Source organism: Prinia subflava, chromosome 5 (assembly GCF_021018805.1).
Source record: "Prinia subflava isolate CZ2003 ecotype Zambia chromosome 5, Cam_Psub_1.2, whole genome shotgun sequence".
Taxonomy (NCBI): Eukaryota; Metazoa; Chordata; class Aves; order Passeriformes; family Cisticolidae; genus Prinia; species Prinia subflava.
In genome coordinates this window covers 37,606,816-37,633,354 of record NC_086251.1, presented here as the reverse complement: position 1 = coordinate 37,633,354, position 26,539 = coordinate 37,606,816, and the positions used below count along the sequence as shown (strand labels likewise).

Here is a 26,539-nt window from a genome sequence, read left to right as displayed (position 1 = left end):
CAAAGCTTAAGGTGCCTTTTCTCCCAGGAGAAAATACTGGAGAAGGATTTCCTGTGGGTAAAGGAATTAGGGTTGATACCAGATGCACTGTCAAGACAATAGTCTGGTAGGTGTACAACACAAAATAGCATTTAAAGCTTTTTGCAAAGCCCTGGAGGATGGTTATTGAGACAGAGAGAGAATAGCAGAAACCTTTCCCTTCATTAACACCTGTAGACCTGATTGCTGTCAGCATGCAATTCTAGTTCTTTCACTTGAAAACATATCACTAGCTAAAAGTCTCACACTTCCTACTCATATGATGTCCCTGGAACTGTACTGGCAAACAGTATGAAGCAAAAATTAGTTTTGTTCTTTAGAATCCCAGTAGTTTCTCCTGCCAAACAAAATAAGTCAGTCTATGTTTGCAAAATCTTTAACTGCCAGCTGTGTTTCTGGGACTGTCCTTCACATCCGTTGTATCTGAATAAGCCCAAACTAGTTCACTGATGGTCTCATATTAGCTCATTCACATTTTTCAAATCTTTATTAGCTCTTAATAACCTTTCACAGATGTCAAAGAAGGAAACTGGACCGATTTCAATGGGATTTCAAAAAGGAGGGTTTTAAAAGGAAAAATGAGAAAAGTTGGTGATCCAGAGAGATAAAACCTATCATTACATCTGGTCTTGGTTCACAGAAAAAAAAAAGTGATGCCTAATTAGTCCCATGTAACCCACCTCTTGGTCTAAAAAATTAGTGAAAAACTCTTTACTTCCCCTTCAGCACCATCTCACTCCCACACATACTGCCCAGCTTTAATTATCCTCAAAGAGTACATATGATTCTCACCAACTTGGTCATGAAGACAAAACAGATGTCACAGATTGTATCTTTCTAAATTAAATGGCCCCTCTTGAACACAAAATTTGTATCTAATGCAAGACACACATTTTTACGTAGTATTGTGGAACTTTTTCTAAAAACTTACCCTGAATTTCTTCTCAGTGGCTAACACAGTATGGCTTGTTTTCTCACCAGATAACCAGACAATAGGCACATTAAGATGTAGTGAGGTCTTACATCCCCTAGAACTGAGAATTTCAGTCCCAGTCCCACGAGTCCAGGTTTTGAGCCTCTATAATTTCTAGTCAGTATTTGCTCTCACCAGCTTGCAAAGACGACCGTGATATCCTAAATTCACCATCAATGCATGTCTGATATAATGCATTTTTGTCTGTAGAAGTCAATCTATATCTGACTGGAAGGAAGCACTGTCAACCTAAGTAGAAACTACAGCGCAATGTTACAATTTCCTTTCTTTAATTTAAATGAAAATGTTAATTATATCTCAGTTCAGATCTAGAGAACTTTGCTATAGATGTATCTTTCAATGTAGAGAGATACATATAATCCAGGTGCCCATTCGTGATTCTGAGTCATGGCAAGCTCAGAGTTTCTGGAGAAACAGATACAACCAACAAATGCACTGAAGTTATTCTAACTACAGGTGTTCCTATGTAAGACATCTTTAGCAACTGCTGCTAAAATGGTACAGTCATCAGCTTCATAAGCACTTGTTATAAAACAAGCAATGATTCTTGCAGATATGAAGAATTTTGGTCTATGCATTTCACCGGGAAGCTTTTGCCAATCTTTTATTTGTTTTATTTTTCAAATTTAATGCTATGCTTTATTGGGATTTACCCTTTCTTTCCCATAAGTACTACTTTTTCTACTGCCAGCTTTTTAAAAGAGGCTTAAAGTTTACATTCACGTTATCATAATATATTTTTACATTATTTTAAGTCCAATGGATAAATATCTCAGGCTTGTTAGAAAGACATCTCATTTCCCCTAGGAAAATGTACTGCTTCCTAAAAATCTTAAAATATATAAAAAATATTAAAAATGTTCTTTGAAGAATGGCTCTCTAAAGTATTAAGTTGTGTTTAATAATATTCCTTTTTTTACTAAAGCAATCATTTACCCCATGGACAGTCTGAATTAAAATAATCCATCAATGCATCATAGCTTAGTTACAGGCAGTGACACGAAGAATGCCATGGCAACAAACCAGTGGAACTACAGAAGTTCCATAGTGTCAACAGAAACAGGGAGTCTCAGCTAGGTGACTTTCTCAGAGAGGAAGCTGGCAATATTTATAGAGAATCATGACTTTTAGAGATTATGTTTAGAAAGTGTTTTAAAGAGGACACAAGCCAGTTTTGATTAAGAGACAATTCTGAAGAAGGATGGTAGTATTTGGTCCCAGAACTAAACCCTGAATCTCCACTGGAAGTAAATAAGTATTAATGCAAAGTTCTTATAAGAGATCTTGACCTGACAGTCTAGCCAATATAGACACTTGTTCTCAATGAATTCATTATATTCTTTCTCCCCTTGATACTAGCAGTCAGGACATTTTCAGTAGATGAATTATTTCCTAGGGAAACCCTACATTACAGGACACTTCAGATTTCAGTGTCTTCATAGTTAACTTCTAAAAGATAAGGCTAGGTTCCAGAAGAAGATATTAAAGCATGTGGTTACTGACTTAAGAATTTACTGAAGTAAAAAAGCCTGAAGGCTTTTTATACGTTGGTTATCCAAGAAATAAGTGACTAGCTAAAGTCCTTTCAGAAAGACTGTAAACAAACTTAAATACTTAAAACATTTCTTTCAATAGCACCATTATTCTAGCACCCCAAGCTGTAATATTCCAGGTTTCAAATCACAGAAGCTAGGAAAAATGACTAAATTGAAAAAGCCCCAACCACCCAAAAATAATCCCATCATCAAGGAATTTTTTTTTTTGCTGAAGGTTTTTTATTGAGTTGCAAAGTTATCTGGAAAAAAACAGTATAAGGAGAATGGCATTAATAAGTTGTGTGACAGTTTCACTAGATGCTTCTTCATTAATTACAAAAAAAAAAAGAAAAAAAAAGAAAAAAACAACAACAACAACAAAAAAAAAACCCAACAAAAAAACCCCTACAAAAACAACACCCCCCCCCAAAAACCTTGTGATAACAACAGGCAAGCATTTTTCAAGTCCAATCAGTTTAGAAGGGTTTAGCTAGTAAAATTAAAAAATGTCCTATCTCGAATGGCTCAGTGGTTACATAAGATCATCTCATGAACATAAGTCAAAATACAACATCATCAAAGACTCTAAAGGGAAAAAAAGAGTTAAACAGAAAATAACTCTCTTCTTAAAAGCAGAAATAAGTTACATGTGCTTGCACAAAATAAAATAAACTTATCTTGAAATAAATGAATCGTAATGAATGATTTTGTTATATTGATGGGGAACTACAAATGAAAGAGATAATTTGAAGGAGGAAATCTTTCTACCTATAATTAAAACTGTTATGCTTTTCTACAAAAGCTTTTGCAATACCATGATACATTCAGTCATTTTCCCTCAGTAGCTCATGGAATTCAGTCCTGGATACTATTTCTTTAATTATTATCATAATTTTTTTATTTCTGCATACAGGCACCAATTAAGAGAATCATTTAAGCACCTTTTAACTCAAACATACTTAGTTGTAGAGGTAAATTCAAGCACAGCACACAATTCCAAACAAGTTTATCATAAGTAATTGTCCAGATTGACAATTTGTGCTTTCAGGAGAGCAAGGTTTTCAGCTCTGGTTCACTAACAATGATATAAATCAGGAGTATTTATGGAAGTCAACGGATTAAAAAGTTCCAAAAGGAGTGAAAGAAGACACACCACTGGATTGCTTGCATTTTTGAGGACCACACAGTGGATGACATTTCCTGCTTCTTAACAAAGCTTTAAAAGTCAGAGAAGTAAACTTCCACTCAGACAATGTCATAAACTTCAGAGAGAAAAGGTCTTGCGACCTTTGGCAGCTTATACTTTTCTAAAATAATAAAGCTTGTAAGACTCAAAGGTTATGTTGAGGGGCTCGATTTTTGTGTATATGAGAACTTCTGCATTTTCACAAAAAAAGAAAAAATGTAGCACTTCTGGAGTTTAAGCCTAACATTGAAATGCATTCTCATACATTCAATCAGTTCTGTATCCTGAAAAGGTCTGCCTCAAAATATGGTCTGAATTTCTACCTTTTTACTCTCTTATCCAAATGGAAAAATCTTCCGTCTTTCAGAGTAAAATTTCATTCATGTACATATGAATAGCTTAAGTAAAATCTATTAAAATGTTATTGCAGTCATTATGTATTTTTTAAATTTTAAAGAGGAATGCATCTGGGTTTGTTCTTCAGCACAACCAACAAAATAACAACAGAGACCATTTCTTAAACATCTGAATTCTTTCCAACAAGGGATTTTTCTAGGGAATCAACTCCATGGGTTTATTGACCTTTTTTCCCTAATATAAAATGTTTATCTCTTCAGTAATGCATAAAATTTTTTGTAAGAAAGATGATGGTGACAGACACCTTCAGCATTTCTAAAACTGTATGTCACAAATCACAACAGGACAACCAAATAACTAACATTCAAAGTGTGACATACAGTCATGACAAACCAAAATACAAAGAAAGTATTGTACAAAAAAAGCAAACTACTTTGGGTTTTCTGTTTTTAATTAAATGTCTTTTTAGTGCAAGAGAAGTTAATAAACACATAACTAGTGGCTTAACACAATAAAAAAAGGGCATTCTCTTTATCTTATATTTCTGTGTTTTGTTTGATTTTTTTTTTTACATTTTCCTTTTAAAACAAACCCTAAACTTTTCTTCTGCCAATCAGTATTGGCACTGCTTATAATAGAAAACACACTTCATAAAGTCATATCTTTAAGAGTATTATTCTTGTTGATTTTATTAATAGCATTGTAAAAGGAAAGTACATATTTGCTAAAATGCAATGAAATCTCCAAGGTAGAAGCACTAGGCCATATTATTTTCAAATGACTAATATTTTTATACAGTAGCTTAATGAAATAAGAATTATTGGCTACTTATTTCAAAGGACAACCACTTTTTGTTAATTATGAGGTACATGCTTCACTGTCAGCATCCTTCCAGTACCATTCTCTTTTTAGAACACAGGAGACTTCTACAGCACTCTAGACTTAGAAGATTAGATCCCAAGAATCTCTATATTCCATATGAATTCTATATTAAAAAACCTGAATTCTATATCAGAAAAACCTGACCAGGAGTTTTGAAAATAAAAATATACCAGCAAAGCTGTGCAGGAGAGCTGATAAAAGCAGTATGTGTCCACGTCCAGAGCATACTCCTCTCTTTCTGTGAAGAAATATCAATCTAGACTATTCAAGGGTAAATTCGTCTCTGGCATTTTGACCACATAATGCTCACAATGAATTTAGTCTAAGGATCTAAGTCAGGCAAGAAATTAATGTTCCAATCATGTATACATCCTCCCCTGAAGGAGATTACAGGCAATTAAAGAGGATGGTTTAAGTGTAGTTTCCAAGTTCTTTGACAGCTTCATCATGTAAAGGAGTTCAATGCTAAGTTTCTTAATCCTACAATGTCCTTGATGTTTCTTGGTGTCAAAAAGCATTCTTCTATTTCAAAATCTTCGGAAGACAGCCCTCCCACTACCTTAAACAAGTGAAAAGCAGCATGGGATAAATAGATCTTTTTATTATTATTATTGAATTGCTGAAGGAGAAAATACTGAGGGAGAGGGGAGGCAGAAGCCTTTATCTCTGTTACAGGATTTTCTCACTCTCTGAGATTGCTCAGTGTGGTATGAATGGATTTAGCCTTCATAAAGTTTATGAAACTGGGACAGTATGGGAAGAGAACTTCTTTGTTAAAGAAAAGTTATTCCAGGGTTTCTTGAGATCAAGGCTGACTCAGGAACCCATACCAATTCTCCCAGGAGAATGAGCAGGTAAACATTAACAAAGCTGTCTCCACATAAGAAAAAGAAACAACTGTATGCTCTAGTCATTTCATATGTATTCTTTTTCTTTTGGCATTGAAAAAATACTCTAATTTCCTCACTATGCTGCTGCTTTTTACATGCCTGCATAAGCAGAAAGCCTTATGCATCACAATCTTGCCATGAATGGAAAGAGCCCTCACACAGTCTCACAGGACTTCTTTTGACCTAAATTGGCCTTTCAAACATAGCAGCGTTGCTTCCGAAGACTTGGCTCATCCACTCAGTGCCTGTGCTGGCTGGGATCTCCAACTCACTGGGAATAGAGAATCTGCTCCAGTTTGGGAGCCAACTGCTGGTGTAACACTGACAGATGCAGGCCCCATATGCCCAGGGCTGGGTAGGATGCCTGCATCACTGGCATCTGGACGTCAGCTTTCCTCTTCTGGCTCTACTTCTGGCCTTGCCAATAAACCCGACCGTGTGTCTGTCTGTTGTGGGTCAGCCTGCTACTGCCCTGTGGACTGCTCAGTGGTTCCTCTCTATTAAGGAGTACTATCTAAGCATAGTAGGCCTTTCCTTAATGCTTTCATAGACCACTACACATCTGATTCCAGTATTTCTACTGTTCCTGGTGATTTCAGCATAGGTGATTACGTCTTGCAGGTGCAGTGAATCTGCAGAATGCGTAAATGTTCATTTCCTGTCTAGTGGCTAGGAAGTTATGCTTATACCATCCATTATTTTTAATCCTAAACAATTTTTTATTGCTAGATGTACTACCTGCAAGTGTAAGATTTGAATGAACAGAAAGACATTTTTATGAAGAGGAAAACACACATCATTCGAATGCTCTTTAATAGTAAAAAAATAAAACAACAAACAAAACTTATGTAAAACTTTTACAAAATACTATTGACACCTACTTAGATATTTGCATGTGTCACCCTTGCAGATACATTTTTGAAACTAAAAGAAATAAAATGTCCTTTAAATAAAATTCTGTGCTCTGCTCTTGCTACTGTTCCTCCTTAGTTGCTCTGAAAAAGAGACCTTTTATCTCTTGAGAAAAGTATTGGCCTAAGTACTTATAAACAAACATTGATAACACCCACAAATTAATAAATATCAATCATTTCCTTAGGCAAGAAATGGGAAAGAGTACTTTCTGTTTAAATTTGGAGTCTACCGAAAGCAGAGCCTGTCCATGAGGGAGGTCACCGAATCTCATTCTAGAACAAGGCTTAATGGTATGTGCACTCCTATATCCAGCAATAGCAGCTACAAGCACTTCATGCCAAGCCTCCTACATGTAGATAATTTATACCCTCATCAGGAATAATCTATCTGGGAGTTGCGGGAACTTCTGTAGAACGAAAGCCAAGTGCTGCTAATTGGCCTTGGCAAACACTGGCAATGTGGGGGGCAGTACAAAGCCAGTAGCCTAAATGTGCAAGGAGTAGACATGCAGCAAGCCTCTTCCTCTCCCACAGCATGTGCTCAGCCTTATCTGGCCCAAAATGCAGCCTAAAATGCAAATGTGTGGAATCTCAAGCAGACACAAATAACAATCCCTGCAATGGCCTCGATGCAATGCCAGTGACAAGAGCAGGCCTTTCCACAGGAAGGTGCATGATCTCCTGCTAGCCAGCTGACATATGGGTTCAATCTTTCACAGGCACAGATTTAGGAGCATACAGCTAGGTGTTTAGCTAAAATATTCTGATTTTTTTTTGTGCCAGCTGCAAAATATAACAATTAATAACTACAAGATATTAAATGCAGAAACTGTTTTTCATTTTGAGGATGTCAAGCTTGGGTTTATAATAAACAAAACCAAGTATGTTTTTCTTGCTTTGACAGACTAATACAACATTATATCCCTGAAAATTTGAACTGCTTCATACCTTCATACATTCTGATAAATATTATTTATGTTTGGAATATTTAATACTTTTGTCTTCAAAGGGAGGATCATATTAAGCATTTGATTCTGCTTGACTATGTAATTTGTAAAGGATGAAAACCAATGCCTTGATCATTACTGTTTCAGACATGTAAATGTAAAAAAGTGTTTGAAAGAGAACAAAGAGACAGCAAGTTAACAGGGTAGTCTTTCAAAGATACTTATTCAAGTCACAAACATTTTGTTCTTAGAATTAATAGAGGGCTTACTCTTATTTCCAGAATTGCCTGCTGACCATATACTGTCCATAATTAGGCCTTGAAATTCTAAACCATAACAGAAAAACATTTTTTATGTAAAATTTTGGTTGCTTTGAACACTGTGACACTGAGTCCAGACTTTCAATCTAAATCTCACCTGTAAAAGACCCTCTTTGAGACTGTAGAGAGGAAATCTGAGATTCTCTACTACATATCAGTTACCTTATCAGGGCTCCACTAAAACTGCAGCTTTGTTTCACTAATTTTCAACAAAATTAACACTCTTTTTCATGCTGTGGACTAAGAAGCATTTGCTGTTAGCCTGAAGAAGTCCAGTCCCATACTGGTAGTGTGTCCCTTCAAATCTTTTCACTCGATGCTGTTTTTGGAATAGCAAAAAGCCAAGTGGTTCTATCAATGGGCAAGGAGACAGCTCCTACAGCTAAGGTGTCCTCTATAACAACTGTTCTCTACTGTAGGACTCTCTTGCATTGTGAGGAGGACTTCTGAACTCTAGACACAGGCATACACCCACCACAGATTTTTCTTTCTTCTTAAAGTGGGCATTAAAGGCAGCTAATCCACCACACCTCTGTGCTAAAAAACCCAAAAGAATGAAATCATAAAGATTAAAATCCATGTTGAGCAGAAGATACAACTGAAGGGAAGAACAGAATAACAAATACAAAGTGCAAAGCAAGCAAATGATACACACTTTAAATCACTAGCTGTAATAAATATGTAGGATACATATTACAACTTACAATACATTAAATCAAACCTGAATTCTGTGAGACTCTATCAAAGGGGTATAGTTGTGCATATCTAAATAGCAATCTCCTAAAATGTAAGAAATGTAAAAGTAGAAAATTAATTGTCTAAGTTTTGTGCATAATTAACAAAGAGTCCAGCCCCAGTTTGCAGCTTTTGTGACCATTTCGTGTGTGTGTGTGCCTAAATGTGATACCATGTAATTATACATAACTACTTCACTTGTGGAAATGTTATCTTTCTTCTCATAGTCCCTTTTTTAATTTCTGTACAGATAGAAATTCTAATACAGTGACATTTTAGCAACTAACAGAAATAACAATTTAATCAACATTTGAGATAATATACTTCAGAACAGAGAGTATGCTCTACAAGCTTGGCTCATTTATTTCAACAATATTTGTATTTCCTTAAATGTTATGTACTTAAAAGTCTGTAAAGGTGGCTGCACTTTCCAAGTAAATCCAGGAAAAACAGAACTAAATCTTCAGCTTTTATTGCATTGGGGAAATTTGAATACATAGATTCTATGTCAATATTTAATTTTCTATGTATTTATGCCTCACTTTTGGAAACAAACATACAAAAAAATAAAAAGTGACTAACAGATACATGATAAGATGAAATAACTCAGAGTTAAAAGCAGCCTTAAACAATAGCATTCACAGGAATCTCAGCTGTCCATGATCCATTTAAGGGTTTTCTGTATGCAGAACAAAACCCTACCCTTTCAGCTCCCAGGTAAAAAGAGAGCAGAGAGTACTGCCCTTCATATCCATTGCAGAGGAGTATGAATGATGTTTAAGGCCTGTTTCTAGTGTTTTATTTTTATAAGACCTGAAATGAGAAATATTTGAAATCTTTGAAAGTGTAATTAATGCTTTCAAAAAAGTAAAGAAAAATACCAGTTAACTTGACCAACATGCCCATGAAATATACTTTTCCCCATTTTTATTTATTTATATAAAATCAACACTCTTTTCCTTTCTTGATGAGTGCTGTGATTGAAAAAAAATGAAAAGTTTTCTGAAACAAGGACACTTACTGCCCTCACCTATATCTTTACAAACACCACAGAAGGTATAATTCTTCCTGGTGAAACCACACATTAGTTTATGCTGTCTATACTTTTCAAGCCACCTTGCTTCAGAGAAATATAAGGCAAACCCCCAAATCATAGCTGAATGCAGACTCCATTATAGTTCTGTTGATGTATCTGAAGAAAAAAATTCTCCTTCAGTTTCTACAGGCTGCAGAAACTCCTCCATTTCTTTTAATGACCTATTCCCTCTGTTTGATTCAATACAGCCCACTGGCTATGGAAATGACAACACTCAGCAGGTGACAACAAAATGGTCAACAAACAGGGCAGAGACATGTCATTTTCTTCAAATAGTTTCTCAAGAATTAAATGACACACCACTGTATGTGTACATGTCCTGCTCAGATCAAATATTTTTTTATTAAATGAAACTGCACGCTTCTATATATATAGTTTCCATACGAAATGCAGGTTTAAGTGTACTGCTGCAAGCTCCAATTGCAAAACAATTTGCTGTTTCCCACACCTCCCCAGTCTCCTTTTAGCATATAACCCCTTGGGCAGCAAGTGCTCGGATGCTGTACCTTTGCCATAGCTCCAGATTGAAAGCCCTGCCCTTATGGAGTCAATCTGATGCATTTGCTGTGACTGGGACAAATTGGAGTATGCAAATTAGCACCTTTTGAGTCTCCTGAACCCAGGAAATTCTCTTGCTACGTGTTCCAGCTAATGGACCTGAGATGTCCTTTGTAACAGTGCTGTCTGTGCAACTCCTTTAACCTTTTCAGATTCTGATCTAGCCTTTGTTCCTAGCCCTTTTTAGAATCATGCAATGTATCAAGTTAACCTCTGTTATAATTTAAACTGGTGTAACACCAGAGCCATATCATAGCATACAGTGGCATTTACACATGTTTAAAGTGCAAAAGAGCATCCAACAATGAATAGAGGCCCACAACATTAAAATTTCTAAGAGAGCTTTTTCTGCTTACTTTCAGCTTTAAATACTTATCTTCACCCTGAATCACTTAAACTAGCACAAAATTAACAGATTTCTAAATTTCTAAATAAATTAACATCAAGATTAAGAGTTTGCGCTTTTATGAAAAGAGTATGATCTTCTGAGAAGACTGTCAATCTACAAAGTACTTGAGGAGTGATTGCTGATCAAGCATGAACAGATTCCTAGGTAGATTTTACAGAAATCTACAGAAAGATGAAATAGCATTATCCTCAAATCATAAAGGGAACACTGCTACTGGGGATGCCTCGTCCCTGGAAAGGCACACTGCAAAGCAAGATAATAATCTATTCTTACCAGAGCCCTATGACTCTTTTTCACAACATTTCAGCATTTACACTGACTTCCTGCCTTTAAACTGTGTTTGGGTGTGGTTGAACAGTTAATAAACACACACTTCATGTCATCCCAAATTACTGCTTCCAAGTAGACTGTGTGCCTATCTTTTCTCAACACAGCATTTAGTGTGCTGCTATTCTCCTTTCTTGCTGATTTTTAAATTTTTTTAGATTTTGTTTCTAATTTAATATTCTTTGGGCCTGTCTACTAAGAACAGTATCTTTTCTAGAAAGTTATACTTTCATCAGGATATATACAACCTCTTACATCATAAATTCATCATTGTTCCGTTTATACTAAGGCACTACATCCCATTTGTTACTGTTATATCTCTGTTTTGGAATTACTAAGTTGGACTGTATAATCATCAGCTATTCTAGAAAAAACATGGTTGCATACTAAATGCTTTTGATTTTGGATAGAGATGTAGACAAAATAAATGCCTTTTTTCTCCCCTTTGTTCAGTTTCTGGACTGCATTTTGTTGAGAGCATTTGGTGTTCCCTTTGGTTTTGTACTCAAACTCTCTGGATACCACTTAATGTCAAAAAGAAAACTCATAAATATAGGCTGTACTTGACAATTAGGAGGTTCAGATTCAGAATTTAAGTACACAAAGTAGAGTCATTATATGCCCTACAAAAATCATTCCCCCATAGAACTGTTATATGATCTCCAAACCTTCAGTTCTGATTTGATGTGTGCTTGTTCTGTCTCATTGCATTTATGCACAGCTCTTTGCCAATAGCAAAGTTTAGCATTGCTTTGCTGTGTGGTTCGATCAGTGACAACTATTTCCTCTTAATTAATCTATTTAATTTCCACTTTATTTTTGGCTACTGATGCATAACTTAACCTCCACTTCATCCCAAAAATTTTTACTTTCAGACAGCACAGATCTATGCTCTCCAACACACCCTCAGTTTTGTCATCCTTTTCACATTTTCCCCTTTTCATCTGCCTTTGACACACGCTAACAGATGTCACTTAGTAATCCACCCCTTTAACCCAATGCAGACAAGAAGCTGAACAGTCTTCATTCTCAGAAAGTGTACCACCGACATCATCATTAGCAATTGCCCTTCACAAATTTCCAAGCCAGTAGAAGTCTTTTCTCCTGACCCCTTTTACAGCCTGGAAAAATCCTCCATCAGTACTACCATCTGCTGCTTCCTCACCTTTAGTCTCGTGTCACCATTTCTGTGTTGACTAGTGTTATACAGAGAGAACTTCATTATGTAATACTCAGAATGACTGAAAATAGTAAATGATAAATCTTCTTCCTAATATTTTATAGCACTCCAACACTTTCTGTCTCTTTTCCCACTTTTTAAATTTTCTTGTCAGATGGGACTCCCTTATAATAATTCAAATATTGGAAGAAATGAGACTTTCACTCAGCTATAGCCTAGCCAATAAACTTCTTTTTTTTTCTGTTGCTTATATCTAGTGAAAAGACTACAAAGTTTTACAAAATATTTGTGTGGGAAGAAAAATTTTAGAACTTTGTATCTCATTCACTTATGATTATTCATACTGCTTGACTGATTTTAATACCTAACAATGGGATTACAAGGCAAAGTGTTGGTACTTTTTTCCCTTTGGGAGAAAGTTCTGTTTCTCCATTACACTGTTAATTGTGTGCAACACTTGTACCATCCACAATTATTCACTACTGCAAAAATGTAAATAACTTGCTCTGTTTATTGTTCTCTAATTTGACTTAACAAAACATTTTCACAAATTTTGCCCTGTCTAAAGTCGTTGCATGCTCAACACACATATTTACAATGTATGGAGAACTTTACCCACATACTCTACAGCAAATTGATTTTTTAAAAAATGAATAGTATCATTGTCTTATTATATTCTAATCTAGTTATTATGGATTAATAGAAACATCTTCCAAACATGATTAAATACTGTAGTGAATCTGTAGAGCAAATTCTTTCCCCTTTTTTCTAGAAAGCTTGACAGAATACCATTGTTCTAAAAAGTTTATCTATAATTCTACAAAAATAGTGATGAAATTCAGGACAAGACCCATTTGGACAACAGAGAAATGGCATAAAAGTTCCCTTCAAATCTGGTCTTTCATTCTATATCTTATGTATTTGATAACATTGAATTACAAACTGGATGACAAAACTGCATTAACTTGAGGCATATGTGAAAAAATCTTCCCGATAACAACTTCCAATTTTTCTGGCTGAAGATGGGAAAAAGCCTTTTTTTCTTTTGTAACTACTGAGATATTACCCATCTTTGTTTGCATTCAGTTGATCATTCATGTGACCCTGTGCACTTCTGAGAGTCTTACAGATAGAGTTCATTGTGTTACTTGCAGCTACTACACAGCTTGAAGAGTTGGATGGGATCAGCCCTTGTGCACAACTGACGATGCAGCTTTACTTCAGTTTAGGAATGCAGGTAGGGATGGGGTACTGGCTACCTGCAAACAGAAGACTCTTAGAGTGCTCACTTGGAGTGAAGAAACATTAATCTTCCTATTTCCTGAGAAACTGAAGCTTATCTGACATGCTTCAAAAAACAAACCAATGACTCAGCTACTCTATATGGTACTGACATCACCTGGAACAATTCACTAGAAGCCACAGAAATTGTATTCATCTGCACATTTACCTCACAATTTATAAAAGCCCCTCTTTGAAGCACAGTAGTATGCTAAATTGACAAATAGGCTATATTTGTACAGTTTCCTGCTAGTCTTAATATTACAGTGTTGGATACATTAATGAAAATAATTTAAAAAATAATATCAAACTATTAGGATAAGAGGTGGCATTCAATTGTTCATAATGCTAGCAATTCATTAGGCTTTTTACATCCATAGGATGTGGGTGGTTTGCTTATTTGTTGACTTTAAATAAAGAAAAGCTAAAATAACAACTATGGGTTTAATAGCCCCTGGTTTCTCTATAGGATGATGGTAAAGACACAATTAAATCTTCCATAAAGTTCCATCCACCATGAGAAGCTTCCAGTGGAGTGAAACGCATGAGAACCAAGACTGCCTCTCATGCATGGAATGTCTGGGACTGCTGCATGGGGTAAAGCCAAATTGCAGCATTTGAGCCACTTGTAGCTTCCAAGTAGCTCAGATTCTGTTCTCATTCCAGGGTGACATTCCATGATCAGGGCTGTGGTGATACAGAGGCTTCTAGGAAGTAAAACAAGGCCTTACAGGCATTGTGCATATTTCAGATGACTTTTTTGGGTCATCTTGGACACAACTGGACATCCACTGCAGGTATCCTCTGTTCATTGTTAACCAACTCATTCAAGCTAAATGGTTTGTAGTTTGTTACTTTTGACTCAACGAAGAACACAACCTATAGGGTCAGATCATTTTCACTCAGGTTGTTTTTCCTTGGATCTTAATGGGAACTTGATTTTTCTTCTCTCATTGAATCTGATACTGCAATTACAAAGACCTTTGTTCACCACAAAATACTTAATGGGAGAGAAAGGTACAGCACAAAGTAAAAAGGAAATGTAAGTCTCATAAAATTTCCAAGATAACATTCAGCAAGGCTTATGAAAAGCTTCTGGAAAGGTAGGTGGGGAGAACTCAGTAATTGTCACCCACTTGTAAATCACAAGTGCAAAACAGATCTTGCTATGGGAATAAATGAGATTGGTAGTTGGTTTTTTTCTGTCTAGTTCAGTATTTCAATTCTATCGAATCTATCAAAATTATCTAATGTGCAATAACTTTAGGGACATAGCAGAAATTAACTGTGGTCTCCCAATTAGTTTGATTTTGGACTATGTTTGGTTTGTTTCTTTGTTTTTGTGTGTTTTGAAATTCCTTGTACAAATCTACATCACAGTGGTTGGTCATGCCAGTGCTCACAATTGAACATGCCCACAAAAAGAAGAGGATACTCTTTTTGTTGCACTGACACTTCAGCATCCATCCAATATAAGGATTTATTCACACAAAATGAGGTAGGACAGTATAGACATTCAAAGACAACGAGTGTCTAAGTTACTGTGTATGTAATGTGTACGTAATGCCATATTGAAAGCGTTAGAGTTTCTTAACAGTTGAATAGGCACTGCTGAAGCAAAGAATGCAATTATGAAAGTTATCACTCTTGTATGCAGAGATACAAAATGCGTACTGCTCACTACAGTTCAGATACACACTCTTATTATTACTACTTACACCATCTTTCCATCCTAGCCTGACTTTGAAACTATTCCATTTTGATTGATTCCAAATATTTAGTCATTAAAAAGGCACTGGTGTTTTTAAAGGAAGAAACATATATTTTCAAAATACTAAATTTTATTTGAAAATAATGTACTTTATACTTTTAATTGTTTTACAGTTCAAATTGTAAGGTGTGTTCTTTTTTGTTCAAGAATTTTAAAAGCAACTAATTTAAATATGCAAAATTATCTTGAGTTGTTCATACGTGAACTTAAAAGCCATGCAACACAGGAAAATTAAGTAATTATGCCTCCAAGTTATTTACTGCAATTAAGCTCATTTATCATATGCAAATTAGTGCAAACTGGTCTCATTAGTTACTAAATTACTCAATATGAGCTGAACAATGTAGCACTCCAGTTTGTAATGAAAAATCCCTGTAGAGGCAAGCAGTATCAATTAAGCTAATTTGCATATGCAAATATATTCACTAACTTTCCCTTTTCTCTATATTTAGTTCTACATTTCCTGATCATTTCTGATTATAAGAAGACTATGGGGTTACTGACCCTTTTTCACACCTTCTCAATAGCAATGAAGTTATAGACAAAATCCAGAGGTCCTGAAAAATTGATGAAAATCTTGCTAATTTTTACACCCAATTTAAGCCAAATTTTTAATAGTAGGTACCAGAAATAATTTTTTTACTGGTTTTAGTTGATAGACAAATATATATACAGACATATAAACCAGAAGCCATCTATTCTCATTCTAACACCACTTTTCAGAAGAAAAAGAATATACAAGACAGGAAAAACCAAAGCCCATAATTTGGCAAATCAATAAATCTTGTCAAAGATTAATTAACATATTGCTATTATCTACTTTTCTCCTCCACTACATCCTACTCTACCATTCATAATTCAGGTGATTTTACTTGGAAAACATTTAAAAGACATTACACTGACATAAAGATTCTGATGTAATAGTGTTTGAGCAATCATCTTTTGTGGTGTCTTTTTTTCCACAAGCACAGAGTGGATAGCCTTTGGCTTCAAACCTACCACTGGGAATCTCTTCAGCATGATATCCAGCAACCAACTGTGGCTTGGAGATTTTTTGACATAGAATCATACAATTTTAGAGTGATTCTGGTTAAAAGGGTTCTTAAAGATCACCTAGCTCCAACCTCCCTATAATGGGCAGGGAACCTTCCACTGGATCAGGCTGCTCAAAGCCCCATCCAACCTGGCCTTGAACACTTGTGCATGAGTGTTGGATTTCACATGTAAGCAAAGTGTAAGCCTCTTTGTATATCTAGATTTGTACAAAAGACAAAGGCAAAGATGCATCCAGCCTTACTCAAATGAAGTCCCTTAAAAGCATTAAATTTCCTTTTATCAGGTTTTTTTTTTTCAAGTTTTCAGCTCTGAATTTATGTAAAGGTAATAGAGCGTTAATTTTTTGGGAGTTGATGAAGTCTGCTATTAACAGAACAGAATTAACTATATGATCCCTGGGCACAAACGTTATCTCAGATTAAAATCAATAACTTTTTCACTTTTATTTTTCTCATGATTAGGTAGAGTTTCACTTTTCTATTTTCTGCACTTAACTGCATATGGGAGAAAACCTTTAATGGCTGTATCAGTCATCAGTTAAGCAGTATTTAAACCTTTGGTTCCCTAATAATAATAATAATAAAAATCATGGATGAAGGCATTCTTCATTTAATGATGACTAAGTAGTATATGTAAATACATGTATTTAATATGTAAGGACATGGCTAACATATATAATGCATATCTAGACATGTATATAATGTATACCTACTTGAAGACTCAAAATGTAAAAATATCACAAGATGTACCTCCATTTCTGTTTTTGTAATGTCATTTTAAATAAACTATATCCACTCTTTTAAAATCTACTGTATTATGCATATTTGTCTATCAATAAATATTGAAGTATCAAAATATTAAAAAGATTAGAGAGGCTCCTTAATTTCTGAGCTTACACTTAACCCAGTCTTCAAAATATTAATAGCAAAAGGGATTACACAAACTAATAATTCAAATTCTTCAGATAGCAGACTCTGGAATCAAAATTCCCAAGATATAATCAAGGTTGTTTACTTCACTTGCAAACAATACTTATCATGATACTTCTTTGAAAATAATTTCGGTGAGTAGCAGACTAGGTGAGAACATGTTAGAACTGTATTCCACCACGGAGTCTGCCCAATTGCTGCTTTAAAAATCATCTTATCTCCTGATGATTATATTTCTATTAGACCACAAGGCAGTACTTTGAAGTTCATTCTGATCCGTTTAGAAGTGGTGCATTTGAATGCATGACCCAGGATTTCCTCAAAAAGGGTAGATTGCTCTGCTAAATAAGACAAAATCTTAACATCTCATGATAAACCTGTCACCACTATTAACTCATGTTGTCCTTTATCCATCACCAACAGTCTGTCTTGCAAATACCAGAATGGAAAATCCTACCATCAACTGAGAGATTCATGGGAGTACTTTGATAAAAGCATCATCATCTTTGAAAAGGCTACACCTCAACAGATATTCATTACCAGGCTGATGGCAATTTTGACTTTAAATCCTCAGTTTTGAGTATAACTGCAACAGAGAGGTTTTTTTTAGTAGTAAAATGATGAAGTTATATCCTGAAAGCACCGTAATTTACCACAAATAAATTACACCCCCCCTCCAAAAAAAACCAAAACAACAACAACGACAACAAAAAAAAACCCTACAAAAAATTCCAACAACTCATAAGTGGAATCTAGTTAAAACAAGTATAAAAGTCATTAATTGTTTTAATACACAGTAAGTGAAAAACTCAAAAATCAAGTAGTTTTCAAAGTGGCCATCCTAGGTTTTTTCATTTTTATCCATAAGAGTCACATGTAATACCTAAAGAATGTAAATAAATCAGTTTCAATGAGGTTTTATTTATATATGATTTATAAATGATGATGTAAATAACATACCTTTAGGATATATATGTTTAGACACTCAACATACTGACAAACTACATAAACTGAAATATCACAAAACTGCTAGTTCTTAATTTTTCCCTACATTTAGGACACCGCACAGCAGTGTTCCTGCCTTATATGCAAACACAGTACTGTAGATACTGGTGCAGGTCTCTTACACAATAACTACAACAAAAGTATTTGCTTACAGAATCAAAAACTTGACCTAGACCTCTGCCAAGAGGGCACAACTAAGCAAATCATTCAAATCATTTCATTCATGAATCTTGTTCCAAAGAGAAATTAATTCTACTAGTTAATTTAATGTTTTCCTAAAATTATCTTTGTTGCTATTCTGCATTTAGTTACTTTATAAAGATGTGAAAATTCTGACATTATCTATAGTGCTTTTGAATACCACAGCTGAGTTAGTACAGAGAGATAGCTCTCAATCATTTCAAATTAAGTGGAATATTTCTCATGATAATATCCTAATTTACCTCTCTCGTACCTCTCAAAAGATAATACACCAGACAATATATTTGCATTGAGAAGCTGTGTACACTGCTAAATAAGAGCAGTTATTCAGTGCTACACTTGGAAAAGACTGTGTGGGTTTTTTTTCCTTAGTGCTGGGTTTGTCTTACTGTAAAGCACATCACATTTTCTTCTTAGTTGCTCATACACCACATTTGATCACCTAAGAAAGTTTGTAATTACCCTGGCAAAATAAATCATGCACAAGAATGTTTCCATCAGGTCATTGTTTTCCATTTGAGTCTTCCTGGAATATGATGACCTGTGTCATCATGTGACAAACTTGTTTGATAAATACCAGACCAGTTTTCAGCCCACAGCTAAGGACACCTAATAGGCACGCTACTATTCACTTTTTAAATCTCTGCAAATTGCCCCAAATTTGTGATATATAATAGTGACAATTGGGATACCATGGAAAAAAGCAGTGCTCATAAACCGAAGTGGGGAAAAACTCCAACCCTAAACTGATACATGACATAAGGCAAATCACCAACACAAAATATTACTTTGTATATACTTTCACACAAATACATAAGGGCATTCTGCAAGCAAACACCTACTGCACAATTCTGAACAAGAAAATGTTGATTCAGCTAAAATAACACTTGCCTTCCTTCTCATCAACAGTCTCCCAGCTATGGACTTTCAAAATAGAAGAAATAGGAGCATAAAAAAGTCTCATCAATACAAGCACTGACAACAATACTATTCAAATTATCGGCAGAAATATGACTAGGTAGATATTTTGATTTTTCTTGGAAAAGCCATTTTTTTTACCTGTAAAATATGACTTCCCAAATGTGATTCAAATACTTCAATGGCAAGGGCACTGGGACTTCTCCTGCGCTGGGCACCTATAACTGAATAAAAAACAGTTATGTTGTAAGGTCTACACATTCATTTCTCATGCATCCTCATCACTGACATTAACCCTTTAAATGTTTTGCATCTTAATAGACCAGTGTTAATTTTAATTTTGGTTTCTACATAGTATATAAATTTGGTAATTTAATATGTAATTTAAGACTCAAATTTGTAAGATAAAAAATGAGATTTTTAAAAACCAATCTATTTAAATGTCCAATGAAACTGGAAATGACTTCTTTGTTCAGATATATTTCAAATCCCTGTAGGTTTATGGTGGTGAAAGCATGCAGAATTTAGTGAAAAATACTATTGAAAAAGAGGCTACACATATTGTAAATGTTTTGAAATATGGGGATAAGAATTAAATATTACTTATAAATTAGGAAGTTTATTCTGCTAGTTTATCTGAGAGGTTTATCTGAACATGTTATTATTTGAAACTGGAATGAAATAAACACAACATTAAAAAGCCAACATTTTTAAATACATCTAGTATTCAAATCAAAGTTCTCCCCAGTATAGAGAAGTATTTTAGTATCCCAGATATCCATGTTAGTTGCCGGAATGGGTACTTGAAACTTCAGCTTCTAAATCATATAGTTTAAAAGCAAAAAGTGAGTCATAGGTAGTTATGCTTCAAAGGCAGCAGTAACTACAAAAACGGCTGAGAAATCACAAAACTAATATTCTGTTAAACTCTATATGCCAGGAACACAAAGCTAGAAATTAAATCTGCATATAATCAAATGTAGCCATCTGCTATAAGTTGAGGTTTCTTCTTAGGCCTAGGCTGCCTTTCCCACATCATCAGAGAAAGCCAGAGCACAGAAAAGATGGCACAGGGCTGCAGGAAGATTCCTTTCCTGTCTTTGTGACAAAACCAGGCATATCCACAGGAGAGAGAAGAAGCAAAGTTCATTCTGCACCCTTCTAAAGTGTGTACAAAAGCATTTACATCCCAAGACCCTGACGGGAGACTAATGCTTCTGAAACCATCACAGCACTAGTCCATCGTTAGGTATTGCTGTCTTTACAGTGTATGATAAGAAAAATGAAATATCAAGGATCCACTAAAACAAGCAGAATGAATGACTGCCATTACTGAACCGGCCAATTTAGCACCAACGGAAACAAAATACGCAGCAACAATTTCTTAGTCCTCTATGATACTGGCTGCCAAACATGGTATCAGTGGGAAAAGATAAATGCCAAGTAATGATAGTCATATTGACCTGAAAATGTAATATCATTTCTTATTGATGTTTCACGTAATTTCCTTGCAGGAAATTCTAACCTATTTATACTGGGCAAACAGGTGGCTTCATTGCTAATAGATTCAGGCAATAGCTCATAATTACAAATGGAGACTGCTGTAGAGCTGGTATTTTCTGAGTCCTCCTCTTTTCTCATATTCAAGGACATAGACACTAACACCTTGAAAGAAATATCTTCAAGACTATATTTCTTAGAAAAACTTTAGTTGTGGGACTAAACAAAATATATAGCACCATAAAGATTTCCAGTATTCTGATCATTATTGCTGTCAGCATGATGCTTTGCAGAGTTATTTCATTTATAATCTATCAGAAACAAAGAAGGAAATTAAGTTTGGGCTTGCTAGACAATGCTTCATAGTAGCCTCCATAAGAGCGTTGTAAAGAGCAAAAAATCACCCGACCTGTAAACCTGCAACACCTCCCTGAAATCCTTCAGGTCCCTTCATTCATCCATCTGGCCTATGTCGTATTTTCCACACGTTGTCTGACCACACCACATTTTGGAATTTATTTTTCAATTAATTTTCTGTTTCCTGTCCATATCCTTATGTTACTGTCCTCTACCATTTTAAAGAGTATACATTACTTACTGAATTCAATGCTATGATGTCAATTGCAGAGCTTTTGGCATTTAAGTATCATAATTTGAACGAAGTGCCTGAAGTCAGTGCAACACTCTTTAAAACAGTACCTTGAACCTTAAACGACACTTAGAGGACACTGTCCTTCCCAACTGGGACCATCAGCTCTGTACCTCAAAAGTAATAACTTTAAGGTGAGTGAGTTAGCTAGAAAACCAGAGAGGGTCAGATCTCAGCTTTAAAATTTGTCAGTTAAATCCTCTATCAATGACTGCTCATTTGTGGCTAGTACACACCTAGATAAATATCTTGTAGTACTTTCATGCCATTCAGTTCACTGACACTTTTATAGCACTAGAACTCTTGGATTTGTGTGTCTTGCTCTTAGTCAGGTGATGACAGTTCCTAATTTTACAACCATGATAACAGGCTACACAGAAAACTATTATGCTTCTGATAGCCATGCTGCAACTCTTTTTTGATAAATGAATAACTATTAAATATGCACCTTATTTAATGTGTTTTTATAACTATCACTCTTCAGATTTTAATGAATGAGACAATAATATTGAGACAAATATAGAACAAGGGAAACTTAAATTATTTGATCATCTGGATCCATTGTCTTATTATTTTACTTACTTGAGCTTTCAAATTTTTTTGATATCTATCTGCAGCAGAAGAAATATGCTATTTTGGGTATATAAGTGCATACCACATTGATACCTTTCAGAAACATGGCAATATCACAGACCAGTCACAGCAAAAGAACTCTCATTTGTATTGAATGAATTGTTGGCATGCCAATAGAGGAAAGGAAGATACAGACTGAAACGTTTGGATTAAAAAGTGGGTCCAATGTTATTTTATTCTAAAATTTCAAAACATAAACTATAAATACTGAACTGGCTTCCATCACACAAGCCACAGCTAGTCATCTAAATCTCTCACCCTGTGGATGCAACCATCAGCAGCCACAGCTCAGCCACTCACAGAAAACTTGAAAAGCAAAAGATTTAAGATTTATTTCACAACATCTGTAAATCAAAGTAGCTCAGCAACCTTCACAGACCTAAAGGTGTGGATGCACATCTTCTCTGAAAAATGTGGATTCCCTTTTAAATGCAGACTCTCTACCGAAACACAATACTGAATGCATGAAATAAATTTCTTCTTTTTAGTTAAGGAAGCAGGGGAAATTAAGATGTGAAGAAGGCTGAAGGATGTGTAACAAACTGCAGGAGTCACAATGAAAACAAGTTCCAAACCCAGTTTAAACTCTTCCAAGCTTCTCCTATTTTAGCAGTATGAACAAACATCTCCGAATAGACTTTTTGACACGTGGTCATATTTTGTATTGCCTACATTTAGTTGACAGCATTTAACACTTGAATGAACAAATTAATCAAAAAGTTGGCTGAAACAATATTTGTACTAAATATTGACTTTTAATAGTGACAAGAAGATAAAAAGATTGCTTTCACATGTGCACTTTGTAGTGCTGGAACTGAACAATCTGTTGTTGAAAATATTTTACTTTCCATGGCATTGGACTATGACCTTTACTATCCAAATTGACATGTCTATTCCTGGCATAAGATTATTCCATAAAAAAAAAAAATCTAACTGTTCACTAGTTCCTCTTTAAAATTCCTCCTTCAATGACTAATCTGGCTATGCATGAGGTGAAGGAAGAACCACCTCCCTTTCAGAGAGTCTTGGGGGCAGTCTAAGCATGCTTAATGCAACCTCAAGAGCATTTGCAACTGTGCTACAAACAGTGGGAAACTGGAAAAGAAGAACAGACTGCTGACCAAAGATTTCTATGCATCCTGAAGAGGAAGGATTTCCTCTCAAACACAGTTCTAAGGTGTGGGAGCACAGACCAAAGACTGATGTTCACTGTGGCTTTCTACTGGTGAAGACAGAGTTCTAATAAAGCATAAGCAATATTCTTTGATCACTAGGAATGAAAGAGCAGAACATGAGCACAATTATCAGTTTCCCCTAAAAAACTTCTGTGAGACTTTACATGACACTCCCTCAATATAAACTGCTTTTGTGTAAAGTTTTGGGAAATTCAAAGAGTTATTAAAGTCTGGTGTTTTAATAATAGTTCAAAGACTAAACTGAACTTTTAAATTCATTTCCCTTAACCTTTATTTACTCCTAAAAGCTTTTTCTCAACTAGTTTCAAAGTCCTTATGTTTTTTATTCAATTTTGTTGATTTGGCTAAGAAGAAATTCTGTACAGTTGGAAGCAGAGGCGGACATAGGGCCACCACGCTACAACCTTTTAGACAATCTGCTGTCTGAAGAACTATAAAAAAGCAGAGGTTATCTTGAAGTGCTCTAATTATGACTGCTAATAAAGTCAGACTTGAATTAGCAAAGCATGAGCAGATCTACATAAATAGAAAAGTTTATAAACACCCCACCAAAAAAAAAGTTAAAAAAAATTACCAGCTTTATTCACAAAACATGTAACCATGTCGGGCTAATTGCACAGCAGCTTCACATAGGGTTGGCTAATATTTCTGCCCATAGGTATCAATAAAATACATGATGGTGTCAGAGGGGAGAGCATAAGAAGTATAGTGGTCTGATGACTGTATGTGTAAAACAGTTCACAGCATGAGTGTGGCTATAATCTTTTAAATATTCTTTCCCAGAATGCAAGATTTTTTTTTTGTTTCAGAGTAGAAAGAAAGATCTATAGCAATGACAATACAATATATTTCTAATATATTTTCCTTGGTGTAGAGTAGATTCTAGATGAAAATGTATCTTTTGTGATTTTTATGAAAAACTGCAAATGTTCATGAAAGAGAAGGGCAGAGAATATGGCAATCAAGGTTGTTTTACAGGAAGAGGTGCGATGCCATCTTGAAATCTTGGGGCTTTCTGATGAGACATATTGATTAATTTTGAAATTTTTACAAGCTGTGTTTTGGAAAAGACAGAGACGCTGACTGCAGGGCTGAACTGAAAAACAGGGGATTCAGTCTCAAGAAAGGATGAAGTGTATATCAACATTACACTCCAGTACTTCTGCATACTAACATTCACAGAAGCTTTTAAAAAAAATATTTACTTCATGTTTAATACCTTGTGATGAATATTTTTCCCACTCATTGTTCCTTGCTATCCCATTTAAGACTGATTCTAAGTTTCGAAAGAAAACTCCAGCTAGTGAGAACCCCTCCACCTAGAAGTTGAGGACATCTGGTATAAAAGATGTGTATTCAAATCCTGATCTAAAGTGAGATAAAAGATGAACAGCATGATGTAAAAAGAGATTTGCCCTCTGCTTTGGAAAGTGTATCCAAAGAAATTAAATTATGTCACCAGTTACCTCACTGTAAGCCATCATATGATCCAAAATTTAGGTCTCTTATCCACCTTCACAGATGGGAAGGAGAAATAAATCTTAGATGGAGCTGCAACATATGTGGAAAGGTATTTTATCTTGGTTTAGTAAGGCTATGGGAATCATTAATACTGTGCCATTACCAATGAAGTATCACAGCAATCAAGTATTCGAACAAATTTGTCGCAAAGCACTACATGTAAGATATATAATGCAATATATAATATTCAACTTACAAAGCTAACAATAGCACTTCAAATCTGTATTTTTGTGTACAAGAATGCCTCATATTCTAGATATCCATCTTCTGGTCACTGGTAAAGAGCATTACTGGGGAATCCATGGTTGAGAAAATAAACCTAAACTTTCCATGGCATAACCTATTAGTTTTCAAGAATGAACTGATTAATTAATGAAAGTATTACGTAACACAATTACAGATGTGCTTTATTATTTTCAGTAATTCATCTCTGAAAAAGCTCCAGAAATTAAAAGAAATTTTAGCAGAACTTGCTTTTCAAATTCAAGTTAATACTTTTAAACTTTTTTAATAGCTTTTTTAGTTTCAATAACTTCAATCTGATCAAATTGAAATGTTGTCAAAAAAGCGGAAGGTATTATATCACTTGGTAATTGAACTGGAATCATTAGATTTTAAGACATAATATGTCTCTCCCTTGAGAAACATTCAAAATTAATGCAAAAAAGAAACAAGATAAGTGACTGTCAAAGTGTAAGCTTTCATCTGTTTTAGGGGCCTGTTCCTTTTCCAATTACCTTCATTGGGTTTATAGGTCTGTTCCTTCCCACAGGATTTGCTCTTTAGGGGGTGGGGGTAGGGTGGGTGGGAGGAGGAGACAAAGTTTCTTAAGTCCTAAATATCTCTCTTTTTTTCTTCTTTTCTAAACTTCTAAAAATTAGAAACCCCAACAATGAAATAGGTATATTTTGTGTTCTCTCCTTGATAACTAGCACTGTTCCTTAATTAGCACATATTTGTACATTCAAGAGTTTAATTCAGAGATTTTTTTGTGTGTGTGTTCACTGTAAAGGACGAAATCTTTGCTGTGCAAGAATTTCCAGTCATCTAAGCAAAGAGAGTTCTCCATCTGTGGCTGGGGGCGGGAGCACTGGCCTTTCTCCCACACTGTAGTAGTTACTATAGGAACTATTGTGCCTCCTTCAAAAGGGCTACAGACAGGGTGATTAAAATTCTTCATGGGAGAACCCCCACTCTTCTCCCTGACAATGAAATTCTTCAGGGAGAGGGCTAAGCCTCCAGTTCAAGAATGGCAGCACCTGAGGGAGTGATGTGGCAGACAGAATCACCCCTGCTTTAAATTGAAGCACAGGGAAAAAATTACAAGGGCCCATACGCCTGCATTTATTTCATTCCCCTCCCATGAAATTCAGGAACATTGGCAAGAACTAGTTGAGAAATGGAATAAATAACTTCATACAGTCTCCAATATGTAGAGGACAATGCAGAAAGTAAAGAACAAATACTTTCAATTCAAATCGGTAGCAGGAGAAGACAAATAATTAAAGGG

General features: G+C 35.2%; 1 protein-coding gene across 2 annotated transcripts in view; it reads right to left on the bottom strand.

Annotated features, from left to right (window-relative positions):
• Positions 1-26,539, bottom strand: part of NPAS3 (neuronal PAS domain protein 3) — a 595,307-nt gene that overhangs the window by 279,422 nt on the left and 289,346 nt on the right. For both annotated transcript variants that reach the window (XM_063398891.1, XM_063398892.1), the window contains one exon: positions 19,672-19,754. In XM_063398891.1, the coding sequence (XP_063254961.1) occupies positions 19,672-19,754 (83 nt within the window). The remainder of the gene's footprint in view (positions 1-19,671; positions 19,755-26,539) is intronic.